This window comes from Geotrypetes seraphini, chromosome 15 (genome assembly GCF_902459505.1).
Source record: "Geotrypetes seraphini chromosome 15, aGeoSer1.1, whole genome shotgun sequence".
Taxonomy (NCBI): Eukaryota; Metazoa; Chordata; class Amphibia; order Gymnophiona; family Dermophiidae; genus Geotrypetes; species Geotrypetes seraphini.
Genome location: NC_047098.1, coordinates 28,158,722 through 28,177,408, shown reverse-complemented (window position 1 = coordinate 28,177,408; position 18,687 = coordinate 28,158,722). Strand labels below are relative to the sequence as shown.

The window sequence follows — 18,687 nt, the reverse complement described above, 5'->3', positions numbered from 1 at the left end:
TCTCTGTTATACTTTTAAAATGGAACGTTCAATGGCTGTACAAGAGAGACGGTATAAGAAATTTATGGATGTTTGGAAACCATTGACTAAGTTCTGTAAGGAATGATAACTGATTTTATTTTATTGACCCTTAAGCATACACATCCAGGGTGGGTGGGAGGGGGGAGGGTTTTTCATTGGAATTTCATTCGTGGAATATATAGTTGGTTTCCTGTAGGTATGTACTTTTTATGATTATTTAGGAGGGGGAATAGTTGTGCATTAATGTCTATAAGTTTAATGTGCATTTCGTATAATATTATATATATTGAAATTGTTTGCACAATGGTAGTTTGGAATTTTAATAAAGATTAAAAAAAAATAAAAAATATATATGTAAATACAGGCATTGATCTTTCTTGCACTGTTTTTGTGTGTCTCAGATGCTCCCCGTCTTTCAGCCCTGGGGTCAGCAAGACTGTACGCCGGATTGTGGCCGCCTGCCTCGTATCCCTGTTGACTCTTCTCGGTTCCATTTCTCTCGACTTAAACAGCAATCTTGACGTTTGGAGAAACGCGGGAAAAGCTTTGCAGAGCCTTCATTCCTGCAAGAACCTTCTGGAATTCCTCCAGGAGGAGAGAGCGAGTTTTTGTGAGGGCCTGCCGGGTAACACAACGTCCGCAGGGAGAAAACTCGAGCCAGGACTGGAGAGGTTAAACCTCCTCTGCCGGAAAAATGGAGAAAAAGTCCTGGTGTGTGCAGGAGAGAAAGACCCGGGATCTGTGTGCGCGATCTACCTAGGTAAAGTTAGGCTGCAATTCATTTCAGAAGGTGGGCCCCCTAGTTGTTTTCTTGGAGCCATGCCAGAGATGTCGCGAGCCTTTCACAACTCGGAGGCGGATCTCCAAATCGCTAGATCTAACCCAGACTGGGCAGACGTGTCGTCCCTCCGACTCATTCTCAGAGTTAAAGAAATCGTTCTTCTCAGGGCCCCGCCGCTCGCTCACGAGAACTTTCAGGAATCCTGGTATCAAATCATTACCATCTTGAACTACGCCATCTCCACATCGCAGACCTTACAGAGCTGCTGGATGGGTAACGGAAACCTCTCCCTCTATATTAAACGGTACCAGGACATTTCCCTTTTCGTGCCATTCCCAGCCCCAGCTCCACTGCTTGCTCTCGGGCCCTTCCTCAAAAACCTGGACTCCGTTCGAAACTGTTTATTGCAGAAAGCCGAGGAGAAACTGAAGAGCAAATCTAAAGAGATTCTCTCCACCGTTAGCCTCAAAATCAGCCTTTTGTTTGTCGCCTGCCTCATCTACCCCGTCCTGCTGGTGTCCTTTAAGCAAATGACCGAATGGATTCAGAATTATGCCGGAAGCTTGAAGGAAAGGACAGAAGCCTTGAAAAGAGAGCGGCGCCTGGCGGAGGACCTTCTGCACCAAATGTTACCCAAATCAGTGGCAAAGCAGCTGAGGACGTACAACCACGTACAGGCGGAGAGTTATGAGCAGGTGGGATAATACCAGGGGGTGCTGAAAAGTTCTAGGCCCGTCCGTGAGCTTATTTGAGCACTGTAGCTGAAAAGAGTGTTATCTTATTTTCTTAAGTACCAATTTGCAAAAACGAAATTCTATGGGGGGGGGGGTGTTTCTATGTTGTTTCAGATCATCGATTGAGCCATATTCAGGTCATTTTCTTCTTGGTTGGGCTGAGAACTTTTTGGCACCCCCCTCCTATTCATTTATTTATTTATTGGGAGGTATAAACTGCCTTTATGTAGAGCAGGGGTGTCAAAGTTCCTCCTCAAGGGCCGCAATCCAGTCGGGTTTTCAGGATTTCCCCAATGAATATGCATGAGATCTATTAGCATACAATGAAAGCATTGCATGAAAATAGATCTCATGCATATTCATTGAGGAAATCCTCAAAACCCAACTGGATTGCAGCCCTCGAGGAGGGACTTTGACACCTCTGGCTTAGACCTAAGCAGTCTATACATTTTTAAAATAAATAAATAAATGTACACCACTTCAATAGTTTTTGGCCTTTCAATTGACCTTTCATAAATACATACAAAATCTACCTACAATATCTGAATGTAACTCACCCTGAGCAATTACTGAAAAGATGTGAGCTAAATCCTAAATTCCTTCCCTCTTCCCTTCTTCTCTTTTCACTTATCTTCTAGTCTTGCTTATCTATGTCCTTTTGTCTCACTTTCTGCCTTTCTTCTCTCTCTTCCTGTTCAACCAAGTCTTTTAAACCTGGATTCTCAAAACTGCCAGAATTGGCTGGCGCCTGATAAACCAGTACTGGTCGCACATCACTCAAACTTACAGCGCTGTTTTGAGAATTGCAGTCTGCGTCAAAGATAGGCACTGGAAACGTAGGCCAGGGTTTTACAGGCCCACATTTCTGACATAGAATCACGCTTAGCAGCACTGAACATCATCCCCGCCCATAACCACACCTCTTGTGACATTCGACGCCAGTAAGCATCTGCGTAGATGCGATTCAGGTGCCTTTTTATTGAAAGCATCTCCTTTTATTTTTAATTGTTTGTAATTGGTTTTTAACTGTGCAGTCAATTACCACACTGTTAATGGCCAATCAAAGCACTACATCGATGCCATTCGGGTACCTATTGGCGCCTTCTGAACGGCGCCGTTTTGAGAATCTGGGCCTTTCTGTCCATCTTCATTGTTCTCTTCTCTCCATGCAGTGTCCTGTCTGTCGCCATCCCTTTTCTCTGCCTCCCCTCCGTTCTTCTGTCTCTTGCTTCCTTTTCCTACTGATTGCCTCTGGCATCTGCTCCTTTTCTCTCTGGGTTGCAGTGTCACTTTGAAGCTATAGGCTCACTGCAATTTTCTTGAACTAATTTCTGTTATTTTCTCCTTTAGGGATAGACTCTCTTTGGTTTTCATTCAGGCTTACATATTCAGTATTGTAGTTAGATAATTGCAATTTAATTCTAGACATCATTATCTAAATAATAACCAGTAATTAACCGACTCAATAGTAACAATGGACAACAGCAGCACATGCAACAATCCAGATAAAATGAAAGGGTTAAAACAATAAATCAGAGATGGATTCAGAGATTGCTGAGTACAAATATCTGAAAAAGAGAATTAGCAAAAGTGCAATAGATGTAGATGAGAATTAGGATGTCTGTTTACTAGAGGGCTTGTTCACCGTTGAACTGCCCTCTCCTCACATGAGAAATTATTTACTGTTTACAGAGAGACATACACACACACGCTTATAAAGGGTTTGAGAGACAGGTTTGCATGGTAACACAGACAAAGCGATTGTGAGACAAGAAGGGGTGCTGAAAAGTTCTCATCCCAACCAACTAACTTCCTAAATTCTGAATGTTATTTTGTCACTATAGCTCAGGGTCCCGCAAACTTTTCCAGCCGGTGTCACACTAAATGCAGTGCAAAAAAAAATCTAGCAGTATTTTATAAAATTGACTTTCAATATCTGCACTTCATTGTGGAAAATAACAGAAATTTAGCATATTTTGCTAATAGTGAAACACGTACACTTTGGTGCATTCCAAATACTGAAACATTCAATGTCTTCTTGAGATAGTCAGGATAAAGCTTGTGATGTTGTTCAACTCCTTGCAACAAGGCTTCACACTGAGTACAATGAGGTCCACAATGGAGGTCTTTGGGAGCCCTATGTGGCCTGAGTAATGTGCGTTGGGCTAGAGAGATATACAGCTTAGCAATTGCTCTGTGTGTCTGCAGGACCTTGTGTTGCTGGAGTTGTTGGATACAAGATGCGCGGAGGCCCGTCTTGCCATGACCCCCGCCGTTATAGAGATCCGGGAGGTGCAGGGAGAAGAGGCGAGACGCCGGCCAGGAGGAGAGTCGTCCACGCTGGTTCACTTCCTACAGGACGTGCCTCTCACCACGAGAGGCACGTCCTGTAGGCAGGCAGCTGGCGTGGACGACTCTCCTCCTCGCCAGTGTGTCAGGGCACACCAGAAATCTCAGGAGGCACACTGGTATGCCGCGGCACACAGTTTGCAATACACTCCTATAGCTGAAAGAGTGTTATTTTATTAAGTGCCAATTTGCAGAAACAAAATTCTATGTTTTGACATTGTTTCAGATCATTGATTGAACCATATCCACGTCATTCTCGTATTGGTTGGGCTGAGAACTTTTCAGCACCTTCGCGTACATGGTTACAATCAAAGTACTGAGAATAGTAACACACATACAAAGGGGTTGAGAGACATGTGCATAGTAGCACACACATATAGGGATTAAGGGCCAGATTCTCAAAACTTAAGGTTGCCTTTAATGCGGTTGCTAAACTGGTTCCAGACGGTTTAGACTGCATGCATTTTATCGGCGGATTATCAAAATGGCTTTTCGTGGTCTTTAGCGAGCTTTCTAGCAGTCTCCGACACTGCCATGCAAATGAATATTAAAAAGAGCACTTAAAGCGGGTTAAAATCACAGGCTTGCAAAAAAAAAAAAAAAAGTTTCATACTGAGAGCATGTGCAGACCATCTACAGGCAAGGAAGATGGTCTGCGCATGCTCAAGGATCATTCTCTAGCGATCCGTGCGGGGGGTGGGGGGGGGGGGGAGCGTGTCAACGATCATCCTCATTTGAATTCGTCGGCCTGCATGCAATCGGGCACGAATCGGACACGGAATCAAAGGTTAGTGAATCTAGCCCTAAGTGCCCTGGGGAAACTTTCAGCTTTACACCCACTCCCCCAGAATAATCTGGGTAAATGGGTTTACTGTCCCCCAGAAGCTGCTGCACAAGGCAGCTGCCTAGTCCTGCCTAATGGTTGGTTCATCCCAGTCCCTACCTGGATTGGAAGCTGAAAACTGAAACTGGTTGAGAAATGAACATTTTTGAATCCATCAGATACTGAAACTGTACTGACATGCTTCTTCCCTTTCTCTATTGGCTCAGGTCACCATATTTTTCTCAGACATTGTGGGGTTCACTAGCATAGCTGCTTCCTGCACCCCGCTACAAGTAGTGGAAATGCTGAATAATCTTTATGTGTGCTTTGACAGCAGAATTGAGTCCTACAATGTGTACAAGGTGAGTTCATATAGCATTGAATCCTCTTTATGAAATAAATCAGATTGGTTCTGAGATAACTACACCTAGGGCTCCTTTTACGAAGGCGCGTTAGGGCCTTAACGCGCGGAATAGCGTGCGCTAAAATACCGCACGCGCTAGCTGCTACTGCCTCCTCTTGAGCAGCGCTAATCCGGTGCGTGCGCTAAAAACGCTAGCGCACCTTCGTAAAAGGAGCCCTTAGTACCAGTACCACAGTACAGCACCAGATGGAGCTCGGTTATTTATTTGGGTGCCAATTTTGTTGCACTATTTTACCAGAATTTTTTTTAAAGCTAAATCTGGTGCAATTTCTACACAAGCCATAAAGCTGGCACAAAACTTTAAAATACCTTTATCCAGAGGAATGTATTAAATGAACAAAGTGTTGTCCCAGCACAGAGGAAAAAGCTAACAAAACGCCTTCCTTTAATTGCTGAAAAGCTGGAAACATTCCTGTTTATCACCTTCACATGCTATGCCTGTTTCTCTATTGTGCTTTTTTAAAAGTCTTCATTATAGGAAGCTAGGAAGAGGAACAGCTATTATATTTCATTTTTTAGTTCTTTTGTTCCAAAGATTTTTCACATGTCACACAAACATAGTAGATGACAGTCCATTCAGTCAGGAGCGAAGAGAGAGGAGGGACATGATTGAGACCTTTAAATATATCACGGGGTGTATAGAGGTGAAAGATGATATCTTCAGTCTTACAGGGCCCACGGTAACCAGAGGACACTCGCTGAAAATCAGGGGAGGGAAATTTCAAGGTGATGCTAGGAAGTACTTCTTCATCGAAAGGGTGGTCGATCATTGGAACGAGCTGCCTCAGCAGGTGATTGAGGCCAACAGCATGTCAGATTTTAAGAGAAAATGGGATATTCATGTGGGATCTATAGGGGAGTGAATCAGGGAGTGGGTCATTGGTATGGGCAGACTCGATGGGCTATGGCCCTTTTCTGCCGTCAATTTCTATGTTTCTAAGAGCATAAGAATTGCTGCTGCTGGGTCAGACCAGTGGTCCATCGTGCCCAGCAGTCCGCTCACGCGGCGGCCCTCTGGTCAAAGACCAGCGCCCAACAAGATAAAACTCATAGCAAAAGGTATGATGAAGTACTAAATACTCATATGCATACTCAGTCTTGAGTTGTCTTTTGCCATTTTCAGTAGAATTCTGCCCAGCATTGTCCTTCTCCTTGAAGCTGTCATCGAAGCCCCATTCTAGCCCACCCAAATCCATCCAGCCATGATCAGGGCCCAGTCTGTTCATATAAGACAAATGCTTTATCCAGTGGTGTACCTAGGGTATGTGACACCCAGGGCTGATCATTATTTAACACCCCCCTATATATAAAAATATTTAGTAACCCATCCCCTGCCTCCCCCTTGGTACGCCACTGCCCGAAGAAGGGGATTTTGGTCTTCAAAAGTTAGTTTAAAAATGTATTATAATTAGTCCAACAAAAAGATGGTCTGGCATCTCAGTCTCCTTCCCTTCCCTCCCCCATGCCCTGGCATCTCTTCCTCTCCCTCCCCTCCATACTCTGGCATCTTCTCTCCTTCCTTTCCCTCCCTTCCTATTGGTCTGGCATCTCTGTCTCCTTCCCTTCCCTCCTCCATGCCCTAGCATCTCTCTCATCTCCTTCTCATCCATCTATCCCTCTCTCCTTTCTCCCTCCCTGGTCTGGCATCTCTTTCTTTTTCCCTTCCCTCTCCCCATACCCTAGCATCTCTTCCTCCCCCCTCCATGGTCCGGCATCTCCTTTTCCTCTCTCCCTCCCTCCTTTCCCCATGGTCTGGAATCTCTTTTTCCTCTCCTCTCCTCTCCCTGGTCTTCTTTTTCCCTCTCTCTCCCCAATTGGGTGCAGCATTTCTCTCCCCCTCCCTTTCTCTTTGTCACCCCAGTTAGCAGTGCAGCATTCAGAATTCGCTGCTCTTACCGGCATTAGGCCTTCCTCTCTGCTGGGTCCTGCCTACTTCCTGTTACCATGAAGACAGGACCTGGAAGAGAGGAAGGCCCAACACAGGGTGGACCGCCCCCCTGCCCCCTCCCTTGGTACCCCACTGGCTTTATCCAACATCCATGCACTTCCTTTGTCTTACCCCAAAGTTTAGAGCTGATGGTCACATGCATGTGGATTGCAACCCTGTGACCAGGCTTCATGTAAACCTGATGGTTAACTTGCAGCCATGGCTGTTCTGTGATGGGAGAAAGTCTGTGGAAAATATTGCTTTCATACCTTCCCTGTGGTGCTACTGTAGAATTTTCCGCCTTTCTTTTTTCCTTTGTTTTATTTTATATAATTTTTTTTACATAGAATAAGAATCCATGTTGGAATCTGAAATGACTATAACAGAGCTTCCAAGTTACTCAGTTCCATGGTGGAGATTTTAGGCCAGTCCTGGATTTCGGCTAATCTCATCTGACGCAGTATGGGACCTGCAGCATGGATTTCAGTGGACTGAGTCAGGGACTACAAATCCTACAATGCTTTGAGATGTAAGATTAAAACCAGAACTGGCCAAAGTCTCCTTATTGGAACTGGTAACTTGACAGCTCTGCAATGACTTAAATTTCCAGTAGACTGAGCTGGTATGACAACTGTCTTAGACAACAACTTGGTAAAGACAGTAAACTCTGGTACTGACCTTGTCTTGCCAGTTGATACTCCTTCAAGGTGTACACAAATAGCTAATGCTGCCTTTTGTAAAGCTGCGGTAAAGGTTTCTACCGTGGGCCAGTGAGGTAAGTGCTCCGACACTCGTAGAATTCTTATGAGCGTTGGAGCATATACCTCACTGGCTCACGGTAGAAACTTCTACTGTGGCTTTGTAAAAGGAGCCCTAAGTTCACAAGTGACCCTGAACTCCTGGGTAACTGTGCTGTGCCCTGAGGGAAAGCAGCTAGTGGGTATGAGACTTGCCAGTGCCGAAAGTGGTTTGCCACTGGGTTCACTGAGTGCACCACAGAGAAGAGGAACATCAGGGCCCTGCAGCAAACTGCGATCCCAGAAGTGGGAATGCAAGCAGGAACTGCAACTGGAGAGCGCCATACTGAAACTGCTGCACCCAAATCATACCACCCTCTGTTGCTGCTGCGGGACTCCATTTTCCTCCCTGGACGTTGTCACATTGGAATAAAACCTAAATGAAGCTCCTGTTACAAATGTCTTCCTTTTCTGAAATGTACTTTTTCATTTTGTTTTAGAAACAATCATCTCCCCTTGAACCAAGTTACCTCTTTCTCTTTCATCAGGTAGAGACTATTGGTGATGCATACATGGTGGTGAGTGGGCTGCCAGAACGAAACGGAGAAAAGCATGCTGATGAGATTGCAAAGATGTCCCTAGATTTGGTGGCTGCAGTTCGACAAGTCAGTATACCCCACATGCCAATGAAACGACTGCAATTGCGAGCTGGAATTCACACAGGTGCATAAAAGAGAGCTAACAAATGTAAAAACACACACACAAAACAAAACGAAAAAAAACCCCCAAAACAAGTCCATACCAAAATCCTAACTCCAGTATGTATTTTTTTATGCTGGTGCATAAGTCAGTAGGATTGTCCAGATAAGCCTAAAGTTGGAAAAACTATGTGAATTGAAGTTTTTCCTATTAATTTGATTGTGCTTGATCAGAAAATATATTTAAAATTTTTTTAAAGCCTATCCTGGGATTCTTTATATCCACTGATTGCATATAGTCGTTTTTCTTAAAATTTGCTATTATTCTTGCTTAATGGAACAAATTTCTCATATTATAGCTATAACTTTTATGTTTTCCCACTCAGCAATGATACAGTGATAAAAAGACATTTTATGTGAAGCCTGTTTTATTGACAAAGAACAATAAATAAGTACAAAAATAACATTACAGAGTCTCCAATATGCTTATTATAACAAGTGGGGTTGGATTCCTTTAGAACCCCACTAATACAGTGTTACAACCACAAACGAGTGGGAAAACATTCTCCTGTCATCAAATAAAGAGAGAAAACATTTTATGCAAAAAAAATCTAGCAGTATTTTATAAAATCGACTTTCAATATCTGCACTTCATTGTGGAACATAACAGAAATTTAGCATATTTTGCTAATAGCGAAACACGTACACTTTGGTACATTCCAAATACTGAAACATTCAATGTCTTCTTGAGATAGTCAGGATAAAGCTTGTGATGTTGTTCAACTCCTTGCAACAAGGCTTCACACTGAATACAATGAGGGCCACAATGGAGGACTTCGGGAACCCTATGTGGCCTGAGTACTGTGCGTTGGGCTAGAGAGATATACAGCTTAGCAATTGCTATGTGTGTCTGCAGGACCTTGTGTTGCTGGAGTTGTTGGATACAAGATGCCTCGTTATTGTCTCTTTGGAGACACAGTGAACACTGCTTCTCGTATGGAGTCAACCAGCTTGCGTAAGTGTTTGAGCTTTCCTCACCCTTGTTCCTTTGGACCTACTCTACATTCTGATAGGGAAGTGCTTTAATGCTGACGATACAAATCACTCATTGTCTTATTCAGAAGCATAAATATGCATTTCAGCACTCCCTCGGGAAAGAAGGAAAATCACTGGGAAGTAATGCTGGACTAATAGGCAAAGAACTGAGTAACTACTGTTTGTGGTGTTGGACAACGAGAAGAGTAACCTGACATTCACACTGCATCACTATTAACTTTTAATTCTTGGCAAATGGATGAGTAAGGTTTGCTGATTTTAAGTAAAGCCCTACCTCTCCTACTCTGAGAAGGGTCCTCAAACGGTATTTGGACTAGGCAGATAAAAATGATGGGGGTAAGCAGAGCACAAACAGTAAAACAGATCATTCTAAAATACGTGGGATGAAACACGGTTGAACTCCTTAATAATTCACAGCCCAGCTGGTGTAGCAAAATTAATAAATTAGCACCGTGCACCAGAACACAGGGGTAATTTTGTGCAAATGAGGGACAGAACCAAGTAGATTCAAAGACTGGAGATCATAGGAGACAGGCAAGAGTAAATCCTAAGAACATAAGAGATGCCACTGCTGGGTCAGACCAGTGGTCCATCATGCCCAGCAGTCTGCTCACGCGGCGGCCCTTTTGGTCAAAGACCACTGCCCTAACTGAGACTAGCCCTACCAGCGTATGTCCTTGTTCAGTAGGAACTTGTCTAACTTTGTCTTGAATCCCTGGAGAGTGTGTTCCCCTATGACAGCCTCTGGGAGAGCGTTCCAGTTTTCCACCACTCTCTGGGTGAGATAATAACAGACTCAAGCTGTCTAGTGGAAGAGACCATAGCACAGAATGTTAATATATTATAAGGAAAATATGCTAGTGTAACACTGACAAAACCCAGCAATGAAGATCTTCTAGAGAACATTTGTAATAGAATGCACTGTAAAGGGTTTAGAAATAAATAAATAAAATTTCCTGAGGGGGCTGCGGGAGTCTGGAGGAGGAGGGTCAAGCCATCGTGGACTGCGGTGTAGGGAGCCAAGTTGGTTTTTACTCCCTGCTAAGCTAACTGATTTCACCACATTGTCTGGCAATAAATTCCAGAGTTTAATTACACATTGTGTGAAGAAATATTTTCTCCAGTTTGTTTTAAATCTACTACTTAGTAGCTTCATGGCACGCCCCATATTTTGAAATTTTTGAAAGAGTAAACAAGCCATTTGCATCTACCCTTTCCACTCCACTCAGTATTTTATAGACCTCTATCATATCACCCCTGAGCTGTCTCTTCTTGGAGCTGAAGAGCCCTAGCCGCTTTAGCTGGTCCTTGATCTAACCCAGCCTGTCCTTTATTATATTCTTATGTTTTTTTTGCTCTCTGCTTGTGAGCAACCAGGAGCAATAGGGATTTGCTCTTCCTGAATACCAGCTACTACACAAAACAATCAAGAAGCATCAGTGCGCATCTTCTGGTTGATATTCAGAAGCACATATAACAGTTGGCAGACCAGATACACATACAGATTTGGCTGTTTTCATTCCAAAACTTTACTGAAAACTGATCTCCTTAAATCTGATATGGTGGGTTCAGTACTTTGGCACAGGCATCCCACTGTCCATCTAAACCAGGGCTGCCCAAGTCTGGTCCTCGAGATCTACTGGCAGGCCAGGGTTTTCAGGATATCCACAATGAATATGCACGAGAGAGATTTGCCTGCACTGCCTTCTTCGTATACAAATCTCTCTCTCGTGCATATTCATTGTGGATATCCTGAAAACCTGGCCTGCCAGTAGATTCGAGGACCGGACTTGGGCAGCCCTGAAAATGCCCCATGCCATTCACAATACCTATAAATCCCTGAGATACTCAGGTGCTGCTACAGGCAGAACATCAGACTCCAGATCTATAGTTACAGTACACCAAGGAGAGAGATAATCTCTCAGAACGTGAACTCTCTGAAGTTTGGCAAACAGGCTTCTCTGGCATGTTGAGAACACTTATAAATTAGAGCTAGAGTCAGACTATAGTATAGCCTTGCCAGGTTGCAGAGGCCTTGTATAACAATTCCAACATATTAATGGGACAATAGAAGTGAAATTACATAAGAACATAAGAATAGCCTTACTGGGTCAGACCAATGGTCCATCAAGCCCAGTAGCCCGTTTCTCACGGTGGCCAATCCAGGTCACTAGTACCTGGCCAAAACCCAAGGAGTAGCAATATTGTATGCTACCAATCCAGGGCAAGCAGTGACTTCCCCCATGTCTTTCTCAATAACAGACTTTCTTAAAACCAGCTAATAATAATAATAATTTATTTTTTATATACTGCTATACCAAAAAGTTCAAAGCGGTTTACAACAACCTCTATCAACACATTCCAGAGCTTAACTATTTGAGTGAAAAAAAAAATTTCCTCCTATTGGTTTTAAAAGTATTTCCCTGTAACTTCATCAATTAAGGGGGAAATTTTCAAACTGTTCACATTGGAATATAGACCATAGACACTTTTGGACTTTGCACCAATTAAGAGAATGTGTGTATTTTCTGATCTCACCTAATACATACTCAAAGGAATACCATCCCTATATGAAGCTATAGGTATGAATGTTACACAACACCAAGTGCAAAACAGCCAATCTACACATATAAATCATGATTTATCACATTACAGGCTTTGAAAATGGTCTTCCCCTAATTGCAGTAGCCACTTACAATAAAGATTTACTGAACATCATTGTTTGAATTTAAATAAGCTTTTCTGTTGAGCTATTGGGATGGAATATTGCACATTGTTCAGGATGGTATCTTTATAACCACTGATTCTTGACAACTGAGTGCTAGAATTTGTAGATCCTTGCTTTGATGGAAGTTTGTCTATGATCCCATTTAAAACTATGTCTGTAGAAAAGGACACCTTGGATGACCAACATGAACTAATTCTGATCAAATAATGGCTCTGCTCTGACTTATAGCTCAGAAGATCCACATTAGTTCTGCTACCTATCATGCCCTCCTCATAGATGATGCATATGAAATTGAGCTCAGAGGCGAAATTGATATAAAGGTAAGAAAATCTTCGCTGGAAATATAATTACATCACATTGCTATAGATTCTGCTTGTTTCTAAAGTAGAAATAAGGCAACAAGTTGTAGGTAAAGACCTTTTAATGGACTAGCTCAGCCCAACTGTGACTGGTCTTCTAAAGCTACACTTCCTTCATCAGATATCGCAGATGTTCTGAGTTAGTCCAATGAAAAGGTTTCATGGCTCATTTGTGGAACTAAGATTTTCTTTGTTTCTACAGTACAGTAGACCCCCGTGAATTCGTGGTTCGCATACTCAGTCATTCGTGGTATTGTCTGACTGCCTCTTCCGGTCAGAAAATACAGTGAATGACTGACAGCCAATCAGACTTCCTATGTAAGTTAGTGCCCCCCCTTCCTTGAAATTCACGGGTGCTCCTGGAACAGAACCCCTGTGAATTTCGGGGGAGTACTGTATATTGAATTGGTATTTCTCTAAATTAACTCATCCTGCTTTCACTGGCTGATCTTCTGATCTGGCATCTTGCACTGTTCTCCTGACCTTTCGCCAGTATTTTGGCACCATTAAATCCTCTCCTAAATTATCTTACCTGATATTTCTTGTTGTTCTCCTGATTTAACCTATCCTGGTGCTACTTCTCTATAACCTCTCTTCTGTTCCAGGGCAAAGGAAAGATGAAAACTTACTGGCTCCTTGGGAACAAGAACTACAGTGTCCAAAATGACAGCCTTGTCTGTCATTGGAAACCAGGCATTTCCAAAAATAAGAAGCAGGAAAGCAGCATGAGTTCAGTTCAGCAGGTAAGGAGCTAAATTCTTCTAATGAATTAGCTTCATCATTATTTTTAATAATCAGGTTGGATGTAGGTTTCTTTCACACCATCAGCAGTAAGTATGAGCCAGGTGACATGCTAGCTAGGAAAAGGTTACCTGGCCTGATCTTGAATTCAGTAGGAAGAAGAGGAAACAGGTGACCCATGGGGCTGTATTTTATTTTGTTAACATATATGAGTAGATCATGCTTCCTAGTGTTTAACTTATATAAATATTAAATACCAACTCTCGACGCATTCTTTCCTCCATATGGAAATGTATCTACCACACTGCATTTGACCTTTGTAGCCTGCTGACCTTGTATTGTCTTTTGCAGCAATGCATTTCCTTGTCAGGGTCAGTTTTAGACATGCTTGGGCCTAGGGCAGAAATTAAGGAGGGGGCCTTTGATCCCCTCTCCTCTCTGCATCCCCCCCTGATACCCTCACCTCCCATTACTACCACAGATAACCCCCCATATCTCTTCCTTCCATTACTATCACACATAAAACAACTTTAAAAGGCTTCTTTACACACAAAATACAGACAGACTTTTTTACCAAAGGATCACAAATAGAAATAGAAATTGAACTGGGAACCCCAAGAAATTAAACTCAGCAAGTACCGTATTACAACACTGGAGAAATAAAAACAGATAAGCACTTCTTTCTGTACTGAACACACAGAGATCCCAGGCCCAGGTCCACCAAAAATTAGCCATTTCCCTTGCTGTGGCTGGTGGGGATCCCAAAACCCTGCCAGTTGAAGACCACCTCATCCAGTCTGGCAGCCAGTAATCTCCAAGCTCTGCAGCTAGTGTCAGTGTCTTTGAGCTGCCACCAGCTGCAGAGCTTGAAGGGTTCTGGCCACCGAACTAGAGGAAGAGATCTTCAGCCGGCAGGGTTTTGGGAAGTCTACTAACTTAAGTATTTATATTTTGCATTTGGGTAGGAGGCATGGGGCATGGCAGGAAGAAAATGTAGTGCCCACCATTTTATTGGACTAATACATTTCTCAATTAGCTTTCAGAGGTCAAAACCTCTTACTTCAGGTCAGTAAAGTATACTGTTGTTACAATATCCCTGTCCTGACCTGAGGAAGGGGGTTTTCGTCTCTGAATTAATAAAAAATGTATTAAAATTAGTCCAATAAAAAGGATCATTTTATTTCCATTTTCTATTTATAAATGTTTATCACTTATACCACTTTATCCTAAATCAAAAATATAAATAAAAGAAATAGATTTTTTTCTACCTTTGTTGTCTGGTTTCTGCTTTCCTCAGCTTCTCATCATTCTCTTTCTTCCATGCACTGTCTGCCCTCTCTCTGCCTCTTCCATATCGCATCTGCTCTCTTTCTATGTCTCTTCCAGAAAGTGTCTCACCCTTCCATCTCTCCCTCCCCCTCATTGGTCTGGCATCCATCTTCTTCCCTCCACTCCCCCCATGGTGTAGCATCTGTCTTCTTCCCTTCCATCTCTCCTTCCAAATGGATTTTAGCATCTCTCTTTCCTGCTTTCCTCCCCTCAGATCTGGCATCTGTCTCCTTCCCCCAGATCTGATATCTGTCTCCTCCCCTTCCCCCTCAATGCTCTGGTATCTCTCTCTCCTCTCCCTTCCATTTCCTTTTCTTCTCAATTTATTTTCTGCCCCTGTCTAGATTAAATTCTCAATAGTTGCACGCAGCTGCCCTGAAGCATCTTCTCTGTCTTGATCCAGCGGAAACAGGAAGTTGCATCAGAGGAGAAGCTTCGGGGCAGCCACACGCAACTAGTGAGAATGGCTGCTGTATCAGGGCCCCGCTGAGAGAGAAAACTTTGCTTTGGAAAAGTGCCGCAAAGGTGAGGGGTAGGGAGGGAGATGCCCCTACAAAGGGAAGAGATGCCCCAACAAGGGGAAAAGATGCCCGGACTGCAGGGCACCCTCAAGCTGTGGGGCCCACGGCAGCTGCCCTATTTGCCCTCCCCTAATGCCAACTCTGCCCCTTGTGTTGACTGAATAAAATGCTCCCCTCCTCATGTCTGGGTAAAATAATTCTGCAGTTTGTAGAACTACACCCTCATTTCTTTACTTTGTATCAGTCTAGTCTAGGTACTATACCACAAACACTGAGTGAAAGGACAACTCCAGTTTCCCTGAAGGAACTGTGTTCCACTGATGACACCAAAGAAAAGCTGGACCCTGTACAGACAGAAAGAAGCTCTATCAATGACACAGGCCAAAGATGCATGGAGCTTATGTACCATGAGAAGCCAGAGAACAGACCTACTGTCTTGGACTCTGCAGCTTCTCGGTATGAAGAGAGAGCCTCCAGTTACAAAAAGGAGCTTCATCCTTTGGATTATGAGAGGGAGACATTGGAAAAAAATGCTTTTCTTCCAGGGTTTGTAGATGGAACTTAGCTGCGTTATCAAACTTGAATACATCATGAAGAAGTTGAAGGTTTGGATGATTTCTTGACCCCCCCCCCTCTCCCACCAATAAACATTAAGGGGAAATTCATCAGAGGGCACTACAGGAAAGATTCTATATAGGAAGCCTACATTGCCACCATTAGGTACCGATTAGACATTCAAATTAACTAGCTTAATAGGTTCAATTATGAGCTTTAACAAGCTCATAATTGAAAAATAGGTGCCTACCTGATTCTATAAGAGGTAGGCATCTATGGCAGGATGCCTAATGTCACCTAACGTGTACGTGGGCATGGTTAGGGATGGAGCCAAACTTAGGCACGATTCACAAAATAACTTAGATGCCTGCAATGAAGCTGTCTATATTTTTATTTAGGTGCCATTAGCCGCAGTTCTGTTAATAGCGCCCAAGTGTGATTGACATGCGGCCAGTGACAATTTTTGTAGACGCTGCCAATTTAGGTGACGTTTACAGAAACCAGCCCTAAGCGCATTAGCACATTCTAGCACGTTAGTCCACATAATCGTGTTAGCATACACTAACTTCTAAAGACACCTATTATATTCCTATAAGTGTCTTTAGTGGTTAGCTTGCACTAACAAACTTAGGGCTCTTTTTTGAATTCCCCCCTAAATATGCTTTTCACTATGAAAATGTCAGTCTGGATCAGGCAATTCCGGTCTTCAAGAGCCACAGGCAGGTCAGGTTTTCAGGATATCCACAATAAATATTCATGAGATAGATTTGCATCTCAAGGAGGCAGTGCACGCAAATCCATCTCATACATATTCATTGTGGATATCCTGAAAACCTGACCTGGCTCCGGCTCTCGAGGACCAGAATTGCCTACCCCTGGTCTAGATGATACTGTAGTATGCTATGGACAAGCATAAATGTACCATATTATTCAAAGAGACAGGCTAAACTGCTAGGAATTATCAAATATACTAATCACAGAATGGGATTGCTAAGCAGGACTGAATTTTCTCACCTTGAAACATTTTTTCGTAATCTGAGGTCAAGGTTATTTGTTACAACTACTGTGGAATCACTGGTTTCAGATTTTCCCCACAATGTTTCCGGCAGTTATATATTTCTGTAGTTGAAATTTGCAGCTAGGACAGGTCAATGTGAATTTGGGATTTGAAGAATATTCACTCTCCGCTGCCAGCTCCTTAATATTACAGTAACTCGATTCTGTTTACTCACATTTTCTTCTAGGTACTTTTTCTAGTGATTTTTTTTTTTTTTTTTAGTTCAAAATATTTTTATTGATTTTATAGGTATAAAATAAACAACAATAGGCTTCCGAGAAAGCCCAACAAGAAAAAGAAGTGACTGCTCCTTTCAAGTACATCATCACAATAAGATAATATATCGGTAACAAACATATAAGCATCAAATAATACAATACAGTCTTCTAGTCACAATAAATAGCAAGACAGAGAAGTTGGTAGGGCAATGGATGTGAATAGGAAACCATAATTTAAGCAAATATAGAAACATATAGCTACAAAAGCTATGTAAAACCAATTATCAGAAATGTTGAAGGGGATCACTAATGAATCCTGAGAATGCAGTAGATAGTAAACACCAATTAGAAATGCAAGTGAGTAAATCAATTAGATGAATGATATTATGCAGGTAAAGATCTAATAGATATTAGTTCAAAGGTCTTGAGTGCAGTACTCCAATAGTATCGACCATGTTCTATTATAAGTGGATAGTGATTTAGAGCGTTCTGCCAAATGTCGTTCATATTTAACATGAAGACAAACCGAATTCCACCAATGAGTGAAGCTGAGATTAGAAAAGTCTTTCCAATTTTGCAAAATTAATTGAATAGCTAGAAATAACAAAAGGGTCAAAAGGCGGTCATGATACAAAGATAAAGGTGAGGATAGTGCTGAGGATCCCAGAATTAACACATCTAATGTAAAGGGGTCATTAATAAGAAAAATTTTGGTAATCACATTCCAAATAGAGGACCAAAAAATCTGTAAATGGGGATAATCGTATATCATATGTCGTAGAGAGCCTTCTGAGGATTTACAAGTCCAACAGGAGCTATCTGAGGACCTCTTAATTTTGGTTGTTTTGGAAGGAGTCCAGAAGGCTCGATGGTATAGAAAAATCGCGGATTGTCTATGGGAGGCAGAGTGGAGCGACTTAAAAATTCTGGTCCACAGTTCCTTCCAAATACGATCAGTTAATGGAGACTGCAACACCATATCCCATTTAGTCAGGGAAGCTGGGATTGCAGAGAAACATTTAGAATGCATAAATTTGTACCAATTAGATGATTGGCCTAGTGATTTTTAACAAACATTTGAAAAAAAGCCCAACCCTGCTAAATAAAATCATCTTGGTAAGCAAAAACATTACCTCTTTAGAGTTTGCTGTGGTACCTCTGGGGCTGACCTGGATTCTACTTTAACCCTTCCATCTCTTGAAGAATCCAACCTGGTCAGGAGACACCAGGGAGGCGAACAAAGAACAGGAACCAGTACGATATAAGGTGGATTTTTTGGACAATAATCAAACCTGATGTGGCCATGTGTTGGTGAATGCCTGCATCAGGGGAGCAATATCTAAACCAAACATAATAAAATAAAGACAATGCTTTACTGGCATAAAAGGAACAAAAATGAATAATTCATATAATCAAATCAAATAGAAACATAATTCATATAATGAAATTTGATAAAAGTCCATTATCTGTTTACTGACTTGTATTTTTAGCATGTTCCATGGCACTCACAGCATAATTCACTTCTAGTACCCATTCTCAATTGTTCATTTCTAGTATCAGGCTCAACAAGCTTTTCAGCTCTATTGCATGCATTTGGAGGCATGCATTCAAAGGTTTATAGTTTGTTAT

General features: G+C 42.3%; 1 protein-coding gene across 3 annotated transcripts; it reads left to right on the top strand.

The window, feature by feature from the left end:
* Nucleotides 1-218: 218 nt before the first annotated feature.
* Nucleotides 219-18,614, top strand: LOC117348850 (atrial natriuretic peptide receptor 1-like). Of its 3 annotated transcripts, XM_033921400.1 has the most exons (8): nt 219-1,497; nt 4,936-5,070; nt 8,345-8,519; nt 9,411-9,509; nt 12,507-12,598; nt 13,243-13,380; nt 15,473-15,833; nt 17,090-18,614. In XM_033921400.1, the coding sequence occupies exons 1-7, from the start codon at nt 841-843 to the stop codon at nt 15,791-15,793; spliced, it is 1,617 nt and encodes a 538-aa protein (XP_033777291.1). In that variant the 5' UTR covers nt 219-840; the 3' UTR covers nt 15,794-15,833; nt 17,090-18,614. The 3 variants fall into 3 exon arrangements, with proteins under 3 accessions (XP_033777291.1, XP_033777290.1, XP_033777292.1); XM_033921399.1 differs by lacking the exon at nt 17,090-18,614 and having other exon boundaries at nt 15,473-16,587; XM_033921401.1 differs by lacking the exon at nt 17,090-18,614 and having other exon boundaries at nt 15,478-15,654.
* The last annotated feature ends 73 nt before the right edge of the window (nt 18,615-18,687 follow it).

What these genes read in the sequence shown, in the direction of transcription:
- LOC117348850 (XM_033921400.1), top strand. Translation starts at nt 841, where the DNA reads ATGCCAGAGATGTCGCGAGCCTTTCACAACTCGGAGGCGGATCTCCAA. An exon ending in AGGCGGAGAGTTATGAGCAG is followed by an intron (nt 1,498 to 4,935) that starts GTGGGATAATAC and finishes CTATTGGCTCAG; the next exon opens with GTCACCATATTTTTCTCAGA. An exon ending in GAGGCGAAATTGATATAAAG is followed by an intron (nt 12,599 to 13,242) that starts GTAAGAAAATCT and finishes CTTCTGTTCCAG; the next exon opens with GGCAAAGGAAAGATGAAAAC.